Genomic DNA, 13,657 nt, shown 5'->3' with positions numbered 1-13,657 from the left:
GCTCCCTCGGCCGCCGACAGGGCTGTGGTCAGCATGGCCCGCGTGCAGGTCTTAGCTGGGGGCACGTGGGGCTTACCTGGCGGCGAGTAGGCCAGGTGGCCCCCGGGGCTCACGCTCCTCCGCTGCTCCCAGCCAGGACTCCACAGCAGCGTCTCTCCGTCAGGCAAGCAGGAAGGAGGGAGAAGCAGCCTGGCCCGCATGTCTGCCCAGCCCCAGGGAGACCCTCTGCCTGCATCGGGCACCATGGCTTGGGGACAGGCTGGCACCATGGGCTTGGGGGTGCCAAGGCTCGGGGCCAGGCTGGCACTGTGGGTGCTGGGGCGTGAGGATGGCGGGTTCAAGGGCAGGTCCTCCAGAGTGTCCGCTGCATCGGCCCCAAGCAGATTGGCAGTCAGGAGGTCGATGCGCTGCTTCAGGACGTTGGCCATGGTCTCCAGGGCCTGCAACCGGGCATGCTTGTACCGGAAGTGCAGGGGGCCCCGCGTGCCCAGGCGCTCGGCCTCCTCAGGGCCCAGGTAGATGCACAGCCCCGGGTGTGGGGGGTGGGCAGTTAGGTCCTGGAGTTTTCGGGGACCTGCGGGGGAGCCAGCGGATGTCGGCAGGGGAGCACCCGCCCAGCCTTCCTGGGGGCCTCCTGTCTCCAGAAGCTCATGGTTCAAGGCTCTGTCCAGACACAGGCAGAAGCTGTGGGGACAGAGGGTGCGAGGGTCAGGGAGGCCCAGCACGGCCTTCTTCTGCTGCCTGTACACGTCCAGTGGTGAGTGTGAAACATGTGTGTGAAACACGTGTGTGCAGGCGCTGAATGTGGCGGTGCTTCTGGGGCAGACCCAGGGGGTGCTCACGAGGCCCATGTTTGCTGGGGGCTGGTATGGAGCAGCCACATGCCCGCCCGCCACCGTTAGAGCGAGGACAGCCAGCGGCGGTTTCTTAGATGTGCCGCCAAAAACACAGACGAGAGACAGATAAATTGGCTGCTTCGAAGCGAAAAGCCTCCACGCATCAAAGGACACAACCAACAGAGAGACAGAAGGCAGGGAGGGCACGAGCGGGAACTTAGAGGCCATGTCGCCACAGGGTTGGGACCAGACGGCAGAAAGAGCTCCTGCAGCTCAACCAGAAACCCAAACAGCTCCACCAAAACGCAGGCCAAGGACAGAGCGGTCCCTCCTCTGAAGACAGAAGCGACCGACGAGCACATGAGAGGATGCTCAGTGCCCAGGTCACCGGGAAATGCAAAGGAAAGCACCTGAGGTCCCACCTCACCCCCAGGACGGCTGCTGTGAACAAAACAGGAAAAGCAGCCGCGAGGACGTGGAGACGGGGACCCTGGGTGCTGCTGGCGGACGTACCGGGCGGAACAGATGGGCGCGGCCGCTGTGGATAACGTGGCAGTTCCTCAGAAGGCCAGTGTGGGCGACCCGGTGGCCCAGCAGCCCCACTCTGGGTCCACACACAGGCCTGAGAGCCGGGTCCGAGACGCACACCATGTTCCCAGTCCAGTTCCCACAGCAGCCAGAGGTGGAGACACCCCAGTGTCCACTGATGGGAAACCAAACCTGGTCCACCTCCCAGTGGAACACTATGAAGCCTTGAAAAGGCAGGCAGTCCTGACCGTGATATGGCAGGGGCAGACCTAGAAAATGTGCTCTTTGAAAGAATCCTGAACAGAGGCCCATGTCCAGAACATGTGAATGCGCAGGAGGGAGAGATGGGGTGCAGGGGAGGGTGGGCTGATGGGGTGGGGTTTCTCCTGGGTGATGGAAGGGTTTGGAAGTAACAGGTTCTAGTTGCACAGTGAAAGCGCTAAATGCACTGGTGTGGTATGAGCTCACCTCAGTGAAATGGCCAGGCTGTGTGGCCTGGGGCCCAGGAAGTGCAGCCCTCCACCTGATACCCACCTGCCCGGGGCCTCCTGGTCCCCCAGCACCATGCCAGAGGTCACCTTGCTCCACCGCAGTGCGGGCGACCCCACGCTCCCAGGCTCGTCCTGGCCCTGGAACAGAGACGGATGCAGTCAGAGTCTCACCCAGACCCTGACACCCTGGCTCGGCTCAGAGCTGGCCCTGGCCCCCAGGGGTCTCAGGCTGGACCCCTCGGTCTACCCTCTTTAGGGGCTGGGACAGAGTCAATGGGATCCCTCCAGAGCCTGGTCAGACCGAGGGGGCAGACAGGCCCCGGGGCCCTGGGGGTGGAGGCCGTGGCTGAGCTGGTCCACGCCCCCTCTGCACCCCGGTGCCTACCCTGGACGGTGCTGAGTGTGGGACGAAGGTCACGATGCTGGGGGTCGTCTGGGAGACCAGGGGGAAGGCCTTGGTGGGGCCGGCCCTGCCGCGCACGGCCTCTCTCTGCTGCCTGTACACACCCTGCAGCCGCTGGCTCTGCAGCTCCCGTGCCTGCACGGCCGAGGCCTTCTCCTCCAGGACCTGCTGCTGGCGCGCTAGGGCCTTTTGGCGCATGAACTCCCGCAAGGACGCGGGGCTGTATGGGTGGCCCAGGAACCCCCGGGGCTTTGGGCAGGGTGGCGGCAGCCGAGCCTCATTCTCCTGCCCAGGTGCCAGCTGAGAGATGCTCTGGGTGGGCCTGGGCCAGGGGTGGGCTCTGCACTGGACTGGGGCGCCAGCCTTTTTCACGAAGGAGGCGCTCCAGGGCCGCTGGGTGGTAGGGCTTGGCCTTTCCAGAAGGCTCCAGCGTCCTCGGGGGGAGGCCTCCCAGTCTTTGCAGGGGGCTCCAGCCCTCTGCCCGGCTGAGGCACTCCAGGGCCTCTCAGGGGGGCTCCCAGGCCTCTGGAAGGTGGGGTTCCGTCCTTGGGGGGACCAGGTCCTCTGTGGACAGGACTCCCACCTGGCCGAGGCACCCCAGCGCTGCCCAGCGGAGAGGCTCCCGGCCCACTCTGAGGAGGAGTGGTGCACCCCCTTGGCCGGGCTCTGAGAACTCTTGCCGAGGGAGACCCGCACATCCGGGGCACTCCAGTGGCCCTTGGGTCTCCTCCCTGCCAGCTGCTGGCGCTCCTGCCCTCCCCTGTGGTGATGGTCCTGGGCCAGATCCAGCCCCGCCTGAATTTGTTGGCGGAGGTCCTGCAGGATGGCCATGGCAGAGTGGATGCTCCCGGCCTCGTCACAGGACGCCAGGTTGGGCATGTGGGTAGGCACCCATGGGTCACTGCGGATGGTGCCTGGGCGGGGTGTCCGGGGGCCAACAGGGGAGCTCTCAGCAGCTCTGTCCTCCATGTCTCCTGCAAAGACAGGCAGTCACTAGGGGCGGACCCACAGAGCTTAGAGGCACCCCACCCCTGCCCCGGGGAGCCTCCTGTCTCTGTGCTCATCCCTAACTCACATTAGACCCGAGGGGCAGATGCTGTGAGGCTGTGCCTGGCACCTGGTGAACACTGAGCACACATTGGGGGACGGGTGTCTGGGAGGACCCCATTGGCACTCGCCCTGCTCCCCTAAGTCGGGAAAGCCGAGACAGCCATGCCCAGCCTTCCGGAGCCAAATGGGTGCCCTTCAGGGACAGAAACCCTGACCTCCAGCTTCTAAATGGAATGGTTTTCCAAAGTCCCCTTCTGGTGGCGAGTTCGCAGGGCACTGACACGTCACTGGGAGGGCGCTGCTCAGGCACCGATGCCACCTCCTTCCCGGCGGCATGGTGCCCATGCCCACCCATCTTCGGCAGTAGAGCAGGGGGAGCCCGCGTGCGCACACATGCAGGCGGAGGCACAAGGTACCTAATTCGGCGGTGGGGGCCGGCGCTCCCGAGGGGGCCTTGCTCTGGAGCCTGGGGAGGGCGGGAGGGGGCCCGAGCAGCCCTCTCACCAGGGCTTGTCCTTTCCTCCAGGCGTAAACACCAACCAACTCAGAATCTTAAACAGAGAAAACACACACAGAGGCTCCGAATGCTGGCCCCAGTGGGATGGAAGGGAAGGGGCTGTTTCAACTCTTGAGGCCTGGATTGGGGAAGGGGAGGGACACTGGTCCTGGGAGGAGCAAAACGGAGCAAGTGTGTATGTGCCTGTGTGCAGGGGAGGTGGGATAGGACCCTGGCCTCCTGGCTCAGTCCCACCTTCCTCTGCTGGCTCTCTCCCCTTACCTGCCCTGATACAGGCCCACTGACACCTGGGGAAGGGGCTGTTTCAACTCTTGAGGCCTGGATTGGGGAAGGGGAGGGACACTGGTCCTGGGAGGAGCAAAACGGAGCAAGTGTGTATGTGCCTGTGTGCAGGGGAGGTGGGATAGGACCCTGGCCTCCTGGCTCAGTCCCACCTTCCTCTGCTGGCTCTCTCCCCTTACCTGCCCTGATACAGGCCCACTGACACCTGGAGCCACACATGCCAGCCCTCCCTCTGGGGGCCTTGATGGCACTCAAGTGCCCCCCTCAGGACCTTGCTTGGCATCTGGTCTCCCCACCACAGAGGAGGGACCAGGTGAAGACAGAGGATGGGCTAGGTAAGGAAGGAGGAGGGGCCCTGTGAGGATGGGGGAGGGAACCACATGAACACGGGAGTGTGGACCTGGGGTGTGGTCATGTGGCCATGGGTGTGATCGTATGATCATGGGTTGCAGTTGTGGGTGAAAAAAGGCCACATGCTAACCTGACCAGCTCAGGGAAGGCTGGTATGACGGTTTTGCAAACTCTAAGACCTAAAGTAACCAAAAGGATGGTCTGAAATTAAACTTTTTAAGCAGCCTTAGCCGGTTTGACTCGGTGGATAGAGCTTGCAGACTGAAGGGTCCCGGGTTCGATTCTGGTCAAGGGCACATGCCTGGGTTGCGGGCTTGATCCCCAGTGGGGAGCTTACAGGAGGCAGCCAATCAGTGATTCTCTCTCCTCATTGATGTTTCTCTCTCCCTCTCCCTTCCTTTCTGAAACCAATAAAAAAACATAAAAAAATAATAAAAAGCAGTCTATGGTGGGTAGTTCCCAACTGAACCTATTGTCTCTCTGCACCTGAGATAACATGCCTGTGAAATGTCAGGTAACTTGTAACTTCCCCTTCTCTGAACCACTCAGGGCACAACCAATGGTCCAGGGCCCAGGGCCAAGACCTTAAATTCCCTCATTGTTCTTGTTATCATGTTAATTGTTGGCTGTTAACTATCCTGCACCCACCTAAGTAAATGAAGCATGTGTCTATCATTTTACTTTTTATCCAATCCCAGAGGTTTCCCCTCTTTGCTTTCTCCCACCTCCCTAATCTACCAGCAATGGATTTCACGTGACCCACTTATGTCTCCTCCTTTGATGGTAATTTATAAAACAAGGTGAAAAACTACCATTCTCTGTAGCATTATCCCAATACTAGAGGCCCGATGCACAAAATTCGTGCAAGGGTAAGCCTTCGCAGCCTCGGCTGCCAGTGCCCTTGTGGCCCCACCCCCACCCCCACCCGCCTTGGCTTGGTGCTGCCCACGCCTGCTGCCACATACCCCTAGTTCCCCAGTTCTGTGGAGTCCCCCCCACCCGCATCCATTGCCCTGCAGTGGGTGGTCTGGGCCTCCCTCTGTGGGGCGATCGTGGAGCCCTCCCCCAATCGATCGCCCTCCCCGGCCAGTAGGTATCCTAGGCCTTTCTGCGGGGCAATCTCAGAGCCCCCGATTGATCACCCCGCTGGCTGGTGGCCTGGACCTCCCTCTGCAGGGCAATTGTGGGGTGATGGCAGGCCCCTGACCAATTGCATTGCACCCACCTTGGCTGGCCTGGCGCCAATGCATGTCATAGCATGGTCGTCAGGATGGTCGTTCTGCTATTTGGCCATTCAGTCAATTTGCATATTATGCTTTTATTATTATAGATATTGAGATCCTGCTTCCCAGCAATTGTTGAGAGTTTGGCTAAAATAAACTCACAAAAATTCGTTACAGCTTAGAATGTTTTTTACGTTAACACGGTCACATGAACATGAGGTGTGGCTGTGCCAGCAGGAGGGAGTGGTCATGTGAATGGGGGCATAGCCACCTGAAGAAGGGGAGTGGCCATGTGAACAGAGGGGGTCTCGTGATCACATGCAGCGGGGCCACATGAACACGTGAGAGTAGGTGTGTGCACAGGGGTGGGGTCTCGTGATCAACCGGAAGTGGGCACGTGAATGAGGGGGCGGGTCCACGTGAAGATTGAAAGGATATGGCCAGGAGCCCCCAGAAGCTGAAGAGGAAGGACCCTCCCCTGGAGCCCTCGGAGGGAACACAGCCCCAGACGCCCTGATTTCAGATTCTGGCCCCAGAACGGGAAGAGCACATGTTCTTCCTACGGCTCTGTCTTTAAACCTCAACACAGGCCCAGAAGTGCACGCAGCACAGCAAGTGCCAACCGATAATCATAACAACGGTGATGCTAACAAACCACAGCCCACACAGGGCAGGCGGGAGGGTAATGTCACAGCTGGTCACTGGTACTGAGCTGAAGGCAATTAATCTCTTTTTAAGCTGGTGACACTCAGAGACAACAGGGGTGGGGGGACCCCTGAAGATACCCAGGATGGCAGGATGAGGGACCAAGAGTGTGTCCCACATGCAGACATGCTTGTCACATAATAAACATCATTTATCAAGGTTTTACTTCATAATCCAGGTTACACACACCAAATGCCAATATCATCCCCACCGTCATTACAAACCCATCCACCAGGGCCCTGGCAGAGGCAGGAGCAGCAGCCTGCCTTTAACTTGCACACACAGGCACATACACAAATGCATGTACACACAACAGACACATTCACACAGACACATACTTACGCACACACAGAGTCACCCTTGCATGTACACATGCACACAGAGATGCACACAGACACACATGCACAGACACACATGCACACACAGAGATGCATGCAGACACACATGCACAGATACACATGCACACAGAGATGCACACACAGAGATGCCACAACAGACACATTCACACAGACACATACTTACGCACACACAGAGTCACCCTTGCATGTAGACATGCACACAGAGATGCACACAGACACACATGCACAGATACACATGCACACAGAGATGCACAAACACACGTGCACACAGAGATGCACACACACACAGGCACACAGATACACACACAGGCACACAGAGATACACACACAGGCACACAGAGATGTACGCAGACACACGCACAGACAGAGATGCACATAGACACACACATGCACACACAGAGACACCCTTGTATGTACACAGAGATGCACACACACACACAGATGCATGCACAAACATGCACACACAGATATGCACACAGACACTAAAGGCACTCACTGCCCCTCCCCTGGCAGCAAATGAAGGGGAAACAAGACCGCCCAGCTAGAAGTTGTCCTGTCCCCCATGAAAGGGCTTCCTGCCAACCAGGGAGCCTCACAGAAGAGACCATCCAGAGATCAGCCTGCCTGGGGGCAGGTGGCCAGGCAGGGTCAGGCCTTGCCAGCAGACATGCCCCAGTTGGGGCACCTCCCAGAGCCCAGGCCAGAGACATCAGCGCAGGCCTAAAGCTGGGCTTCAAGGAGAGGAAGGCCACACAGAACCTTGCTCTCCAGAGGCTATGCCCCCTGGAAGTCCCCTAAGGCCACATCCAGGCCACACCTCTCTGGAACAAGTCCCTGCCTCCAAGTCACACCTTTTGTAAGGCCATGTCCCTCTAGAAACATGTCCCCTGGGGGTCGGGTCCTGCATAAGCTACGCCCCAATAGGACAGGACTGGAGGCCACTCCCCTCCAGGACACATTGCCACCCCTGCCCTACCCCCAGCCCACTGTGCCTTCCAGCCCCAGGCCCTGGGGACACCTGAGGTAAAGAGCTTGGTCTCAGGAGTCCTAGATCTGGGTTTATATTCCAGCTCTGCCCATCACTAGCTATGGGCCTTGAGCCATTGACTTAAATGCTCCCTGCCTCAGTTTCCCCCTCTAAACACCTTCCCACAGAGTCGCAAGGATGGAAAAGCAGCCACAACCTCTACAGGAGCTGAGCCCAGAGGGTCAGGATTCAGCTGGCTCAGGGCAGAAGCCAAAGGCTGGAACTGCCCCCCCCCACCTCTGGATTTCAAGGGGGCCCAGGAGTGGGGCTTCCCAGGGAGACCACTCTGTCCGGTGGGAAGGGGCTGTTTCTGGCCAGGCGGCTTGGCACCCCGCTCACTGATCCCTCCTTTGTGGGGCGCTCAGTGTCCCCATTAGCCCACCAGAGGGGAGGGTCCGGGTCAATAAATGAGTCCTGACGGGCACATTTTTCCTTCTGCTGAGCAGTTTAATGGCAATTAATTTTTTTACGAGCGGGTTTTTAATCTGCAGAAATGGATGAAGTCCCCAGTGCCCTGTCAGAGCCCCAGGGCCGACCTCATCTATGATAAAAAATGCAAAGTGAGGTGATATCATCTGAAATTAAATATGGGGCTTCATTTTCCTCTGGGCGGATGGATGAATATTTTATAACTATTGTGATTTAATTTTTTGTTAACGACAGCAAATTTCTAAATCATCCGATTCCCAAGTCCCGTGACTCCGACCTCTGACCCCATCCCCATCCCTCCTTAGCCCAGCTGTGCCTTCCCCGTTGACAGGAACTGATGGTCAGTGCGTCCGGGAGACACGCATGACGATGATGGATGCGGCCCGAGGTGCGCCCTCTGACCCAGTGTCGGGCAGAAAGCCGGTCATTTTTCAAGCGAGCCATGAAAACAAACAAACCAAAGAGCCGAGCGTGGGGAGAGGACAGTGCAGAGAACGCTTACGCTTTTTGTATTTTCAGTGTGGCTTCTGGAACCTTCTCCAGGTCTCCAAGCACCCCTCACTGTCAGCAGGTGTGGGGGTTTGCCTCCGCCCCCCCAGCACTGGGGCCAGCCTCAGTGTCCCCACCTCACTTAGGACCACCCCCACCCAGGACTTTCATCTCATGCCATGGGGGAAACTGAGGCACGGGGATGTGCAGGGGCAGCTCAGAGCTGTCTATCTTAGGCTAAGAGTCCTGCTGAGCTGGCCTCAGTCCGGGGGCCCCACCTGGTCAAGGAGCTGCAGGTGGGGATGCTCCCACCACCAAGACCACTTAGCAGACCTCTCAGCTGTCACACAAATGCGTCACCAACGTCTCCCCTGGTGACGGCTCTACGTCCCCCAAGGGGGGGCAAGATGGTGGATGCTGCCCCCGGTCACTCCCCCTGTCCGTGCCCAGGTGAGCTTGCTCCCTGGAATTCCAAATCCCACACCAGGCCCATCGGGAGCCCATTCCCTCCACCAGTCTTCCCAATGCCAAAGGCGGTGGAACCTATAACTCGTCACATGGCACTGTGCAACAGGAAAGCAGCCACACTGTCAACCACATGTGTCATAGGCCTGCCATGCACCATGCTTGTCCATGCGTGTCAGTGTGCTTGAGGAGCAGATTGGGAATGCGTGTGGCCGAGGGTCTTTGGGACTGCACATGGGGGTTTGCGGACTTTCACTTGCATGTCACAAGGGACAGCCCCTGCACCAGTGGGCCCCACTGCTACTGGGGGATGGTCAGGCTCTGCAGGCGCCTGAGGTGCAGACACCAGTGCTGCCTCCTCCATTCACAGCAGACCCACCCCCCAATCAAGCCTGGCCCCTGTCGACCCCAGATGCCCGCCCCAAAACACATGCACACAGAGAGCAGAGTGGTGCATTGGAAGCGTGCTGGGCCCAAAACACATGCACACAGTGCTCGGTGGCCACTGGGACCAGCCACCCCTCACGCCCCCTCCAGCCTTACCCTGGTCTTTGGCAGCTCTTCTGGTGGATGACCTGGGGGCCTTCTCTCTTTTGCAAGAACTACTCTTCATGCTTTTGTGTTTCTCCCGTAGAACTTCAGTGTGAGGAGAGAGGGGGAGGGGAGAGAAGATGAGCAGTAACACATACACAGGGGTTCCGACCAGGTTCCAGGGGACAATGTGGGGGCCACCCTGCTCCCTGGTCCTGCATGCTAGTGCAGGCAGCCGGGCACAGGGCTCAAGGGGCACACGTGGCTGCCCACCCCTCTCTGCGTTCTGTGTGGAGCACCCCTGGGGAGCCCTCCTGCCGGCAGGCTCCCCACTCCTTCCTGACTGTGCACAGATTCCCACTCGGTCTCCTGCACCCAACTCGGAGCTGGCCATGGCACTCATGTTTGTTGAATGAATAAATAACTGACTGGCCTACGGGTGAACCCAGGGCATGGCAGCTGGCCACACTGGGAGACCAGGAGTGAGAGCTGGAGTCGGAGGGGCCTTCCCACGGCCCAGTCCATCCCTGGCTGGACAGTCAGGGGGATGTGGAGACCCCGAGGGGGTAGAGACTGAATCCCACAGGGGCAGACCGGAGGGGAAGCCAACAGGCCAGTTAGCTCAAGGGAATAGGCCAAGCCCACCATGTCTACATGGCTGGGCCCATGGGGAAAGACTGGCCTCTGGTGCGGCCAGTCCAGCCTTGGCCCTCAGTGCCCGATGCTGCTGCCAGGAGGGACCTCAAGACCCAGGCCCTGCCCACAGCCTGCTTCTGGGGGCTCTAAAACGGCAGCTGAAATGTGACTGCCAGGAGCTGGCGACCAGTGACAGTGGGCGCTGAGGTCCTCAAGTCCCAAATTTCACTGCTGCCCCAGGGCCTCCGTGGGGGTGGATGAGCTGAGGCCATCGGGCCCACAAGCAGGAGGAGGAGGACAGCCGTTCTGTGTGGAGTGGCTGGTGCCCTTGGTTAGGCCAGAGCTGGGTTAGGGACAGGTTCTGCCCCTTGGTGCATGGGGGCCGGGCCCGCACCTGGCTCCCCTTCTGTCTGGGGTGAGACACCCCCAAAAACATGCCTGTGGCTGCCACTCACTGGGGTCTGGATGCGAGTGTTGACCAACCTTTGCCCAACCCTGGCCACCAGGGCACCACTGGGACAGGCTATGACTGCCCCCCTGGGGTCCTGACTCACCTTCTCCTGCCCACAGCCCCCCCAAAACCCTCAGTGCTCCCCAGGGCCAGGACAGCCAGACCTCTGCTCCCAGCCCTTCCCCCTCTCTCTCTACCTCCATCACCAACATCTTGCAGCCTCTCTGGACTGTGGAGACAGCGCCCCCCCCCCCCTCCGTGGAGCCTGTCAAAGCCCACGCCAGCCCTGGCTCCTACCCTCGGCCCCCAGGAGCGGCTCCCATCTGCCTTCCATCCTTACTCCTTGATCTGTTGGGTGAATGAGTGAGCCAAACCCTCGTGGTTCCCTTGGTCCCTGGGCCTTTGGCACCCTGTCTGGAAATCTGCCGACCCACAGCCAGTACCTGGGCACCTGCCGAGCAAGGCTGGGCCATGGCCTGGCTGGGCCACCTGTGGGTGAGCAGCGAGCCCAGGAGCCGGCAGGACCTGGAGGACCCCTGTGGCTGGCACGTGGCCATGCAGGAGAGGCCTCACTTATTCTGTGCAGGAGTTCGGCACGGAGACACGCCCCACCAGCTCCCTGCCCTGGGCCGAGGTGCCAGGATGGTCGGCCACAGAGCCACTCACCGGAGGCCTGGCGCTGGGAGACCCTGGAGGGCGCATGCTCCTGGCCGGGGACGGGCTTGTCCTGAGCGGCACGCCCAGCTGCACTCGGGCTGCCAAAGCCTGGAGCAGAGTGTAAAGGAGAGGTTGTCACGAGACCTCGAGGAAGAGTCCCCGTTTGGCACCCGCTCGACAGCCTCTCAGCGCCGCGCCCTGGACTCAGACCCCAGGCCCAGGTGCGTCCATGGGCCCGACCTCGCTCATGGTGCTGAGCTCGAGGCCACATGACTGTCCAGCCCGAGCAGCACCACGGTGGCCGGCCTGGGGCCGACAGGGCCCCGTGTGCCTCATCTGGGGCCTCGTGCGGCTGGCACCAGGCAGCATGGGAAAGGACCGTCCCTTGTGCACGCAAAGTCCCCTTTTGCAAAGTGAAGAGTGGCTTTGAGGGACGTGCCCCAAAGCGTTAACCAGGGCAGTGGCGGGGGCGGGGGGGCGGGGACACAGGGAGTGTAAGCTGCTCTCGTTCCACTGTCTGCGCTTTGCAGCGGATGGGAAGTCCGGGAGAGAACGGTACACGCACAGCAGTGTGACCGTCCCTGATGCCGCTGAGCCGTGCGCGTGGACGTGGTGTGATGGTCAGTGCTGAGTGTATTTTATACTTTCTTTAAACAAAGTATCATCTTAGAAGAAAGCATCCTCCCTGCCTCCTGGGAAGAGCTACGCACCGGCTCAGTGGGCAGAGCCGCAGGGCTGCGTGCGTGGCAGCCGTCTCTCCGACAGGGAAGCTGCGTGTGGGTGTTTCTCTAGATCCCCAGCCTCGCCCTTGCCTCCCCCCACCCCATCCCCCACGCTGCCGGGCAGGGGCACACCGTGCCTCTGGGCACCTTCAACCCCGGCTGCAAGATTTTCCAGGTGTTCCTGACCGGATTCCCCAAAGACCTGACCCTGACTCTGCCTCCCGCACCCCAGCGCCCCTTCCACAAGCCTCCAGCGGGGCCAGTCCCTCCCACACACCCGCCCCGCTCCGCTGCCAACAGCCTGGCCTTCCCTGCGCTGAAGCCCAGCTCGAGGACCCTCCCAGAGGCTGTCCTCCCACTCAGCTCCCAGGCTGAGCCCCTCGCGGGACCTCAGGCAGTGACATCCAGTGGGTACACCCAGGCTCCCAGCACGGCCCTCCCACCCTCACCAGGAAGCTGCTCCTGACCTGGGGAGGCCGGGGCTGGAGGGGCCTTCTTCAGCTTTCTGACCTTCCTCCGGGGGGCTGGCGGGGAGGCTCTGAGGAGGTGCGAGGTGCTGGAGGGCATCGAGGTGCCCAGGGAAGCGCAGCTGGCCTGCCAGCACGCCTGGGCCCGGATCTTCTCCCTCAGCTGCTCCAGCCGGGGGTTGCTTTCTCCGTCCTGCTGTGGGGACCCCAGCACCAGGGGAGGCCTCTCCTTCCAGGGCCTGTGGGCAGGTGCGCACGACTTGTGGCCCCCCGAAGAGCCGGACAGGCGGCCTGATGACACCGAGCTGTCCCCATCCTGGGCCTCCTCGCCGGCTGTCCAAGCAGGGCAGCTGAAGGCCTGCCCCAGGGGGCCCGGCCTCTCCATGTGGTCAGTCCAGGCCACGTAGGGCACCTCCCAAGGGGCTCCTGGCCGTGGAGAGGGCTTGGGCCACCTCAGGGCAGCCAGGAGGTCCTCCTCGGCCGTGGCTGGACGCCGCCTACCTGCCCTTGGGAGGAAGAAGCAGACGCAGCTGTTCAGGTGTGGACCCAGCAGAGCCTGCACAGTGCACCCCCTGCCCACGCTTCTGCTTCTCGCCATCCTCGGAGGTGCGGGCAGTGATGTGCCCCCCATGGCAGCCCCCAGACATTCTCTCTTGGATCCCGACCGCACTCCTCGTTAGGCGCTGTGATCAGCCCAGCCCGACCTGCAGGTGGGGAACTGAGGCTTGGGGAGAAGGCACTCAGCAGGGCACTCTGGCCCCAAGTTCCTCAGGGAAGGCGTCCCAGGTGCGCAGACACCTGCCTCAGTCACACAAACCCTACCTGGGCCTGGCGCGGGCCTTCCGGGCAGCTGGTCTCCCTGGAGCCCTGGGGCTGAAGGGGCAGTGCTCCTGGCTATCTCTGGGGTGCGTCTGAGCCATCTCCCCTAGGCAGGTTGCCGGGAGTGCAGGACCAGCAGCGAGGGCAGAGCCAGGAGCCCTGTCATCACCTGCCCTGGGCGCTTTCAGAGGGCAGCCTCAGGGTCTGCCGTCCGGCTTC

General features: G+C 60.8%; 1 protein-coding gene across 1 annotated transcript in view; it reads right to left on the bottom strand.

Moving 5' to 3' along the window:
- Nucleotides 1–13,539, bottom strand: part of CCDC187 (coiled-coil domain containing 187) — a 26,142-nt gene extending 12,603 nt beyond the window's left edge. The window contains exons 1-8 of the mRNA XM_006776538.1: nucleotides 13,442–13,539; nucleotides 12,602–13,125; nucleotides 11,440–11,538; nucleotides 9,675–9,791; nucleotides 3,725–3,859; nucleotides 2,241–3,232; nucleotides 1,899–1,993; nucleotides 77–684 (exon numbers count right to left, since the gene is read on the bottom strand). Of these exons, the coding sequence (XP_006776601.1) occupies nucleotides 77–684; nucleotides 1,899–1,993; nucleotides 2,241–3,232; nucleotides 3,725–3,859; nucleotides 9,675–9,791; nucleotides 11,440–11,538; nucleotides 12,602–13,125; nucleotides 13,442–13,539 (2,668 nt within the window). The remainder of the gene's footprint in view (nucleotides 1–76; nucleotides 685–1,898; nucleotides 1,994–2,240; nucleotides 3,233–3,724; nucleotides 3,860–9,674; nucleotides 9,792–11,439; nucleotides 11,539–12,601; nucleotides 13,126–13,441) is intronic.
- Nucleotides 13,540–13,657: the final 118 nt, after the last annotated feature.

The sequence above is a fragment of the Myotis davidii genome, unplaced genomic scaffold (genome assembly GCF_000327345.1).
Source record: "Myotis davidii unplaced genomic scaffold, ASM32734v1 scaffold609, whole genome shotgun sequence".
Lineage (NCBI taxonomy): Eukaryota > Metazoa > Chordata > Mammalia > Chiroptera > Vespertilionidae > Myotis > Myotis davidii.
Note: the sequence above shows the minus strand (reverse complement) of the source record. Positions and strands in the feature narration are given on the sequence as shown.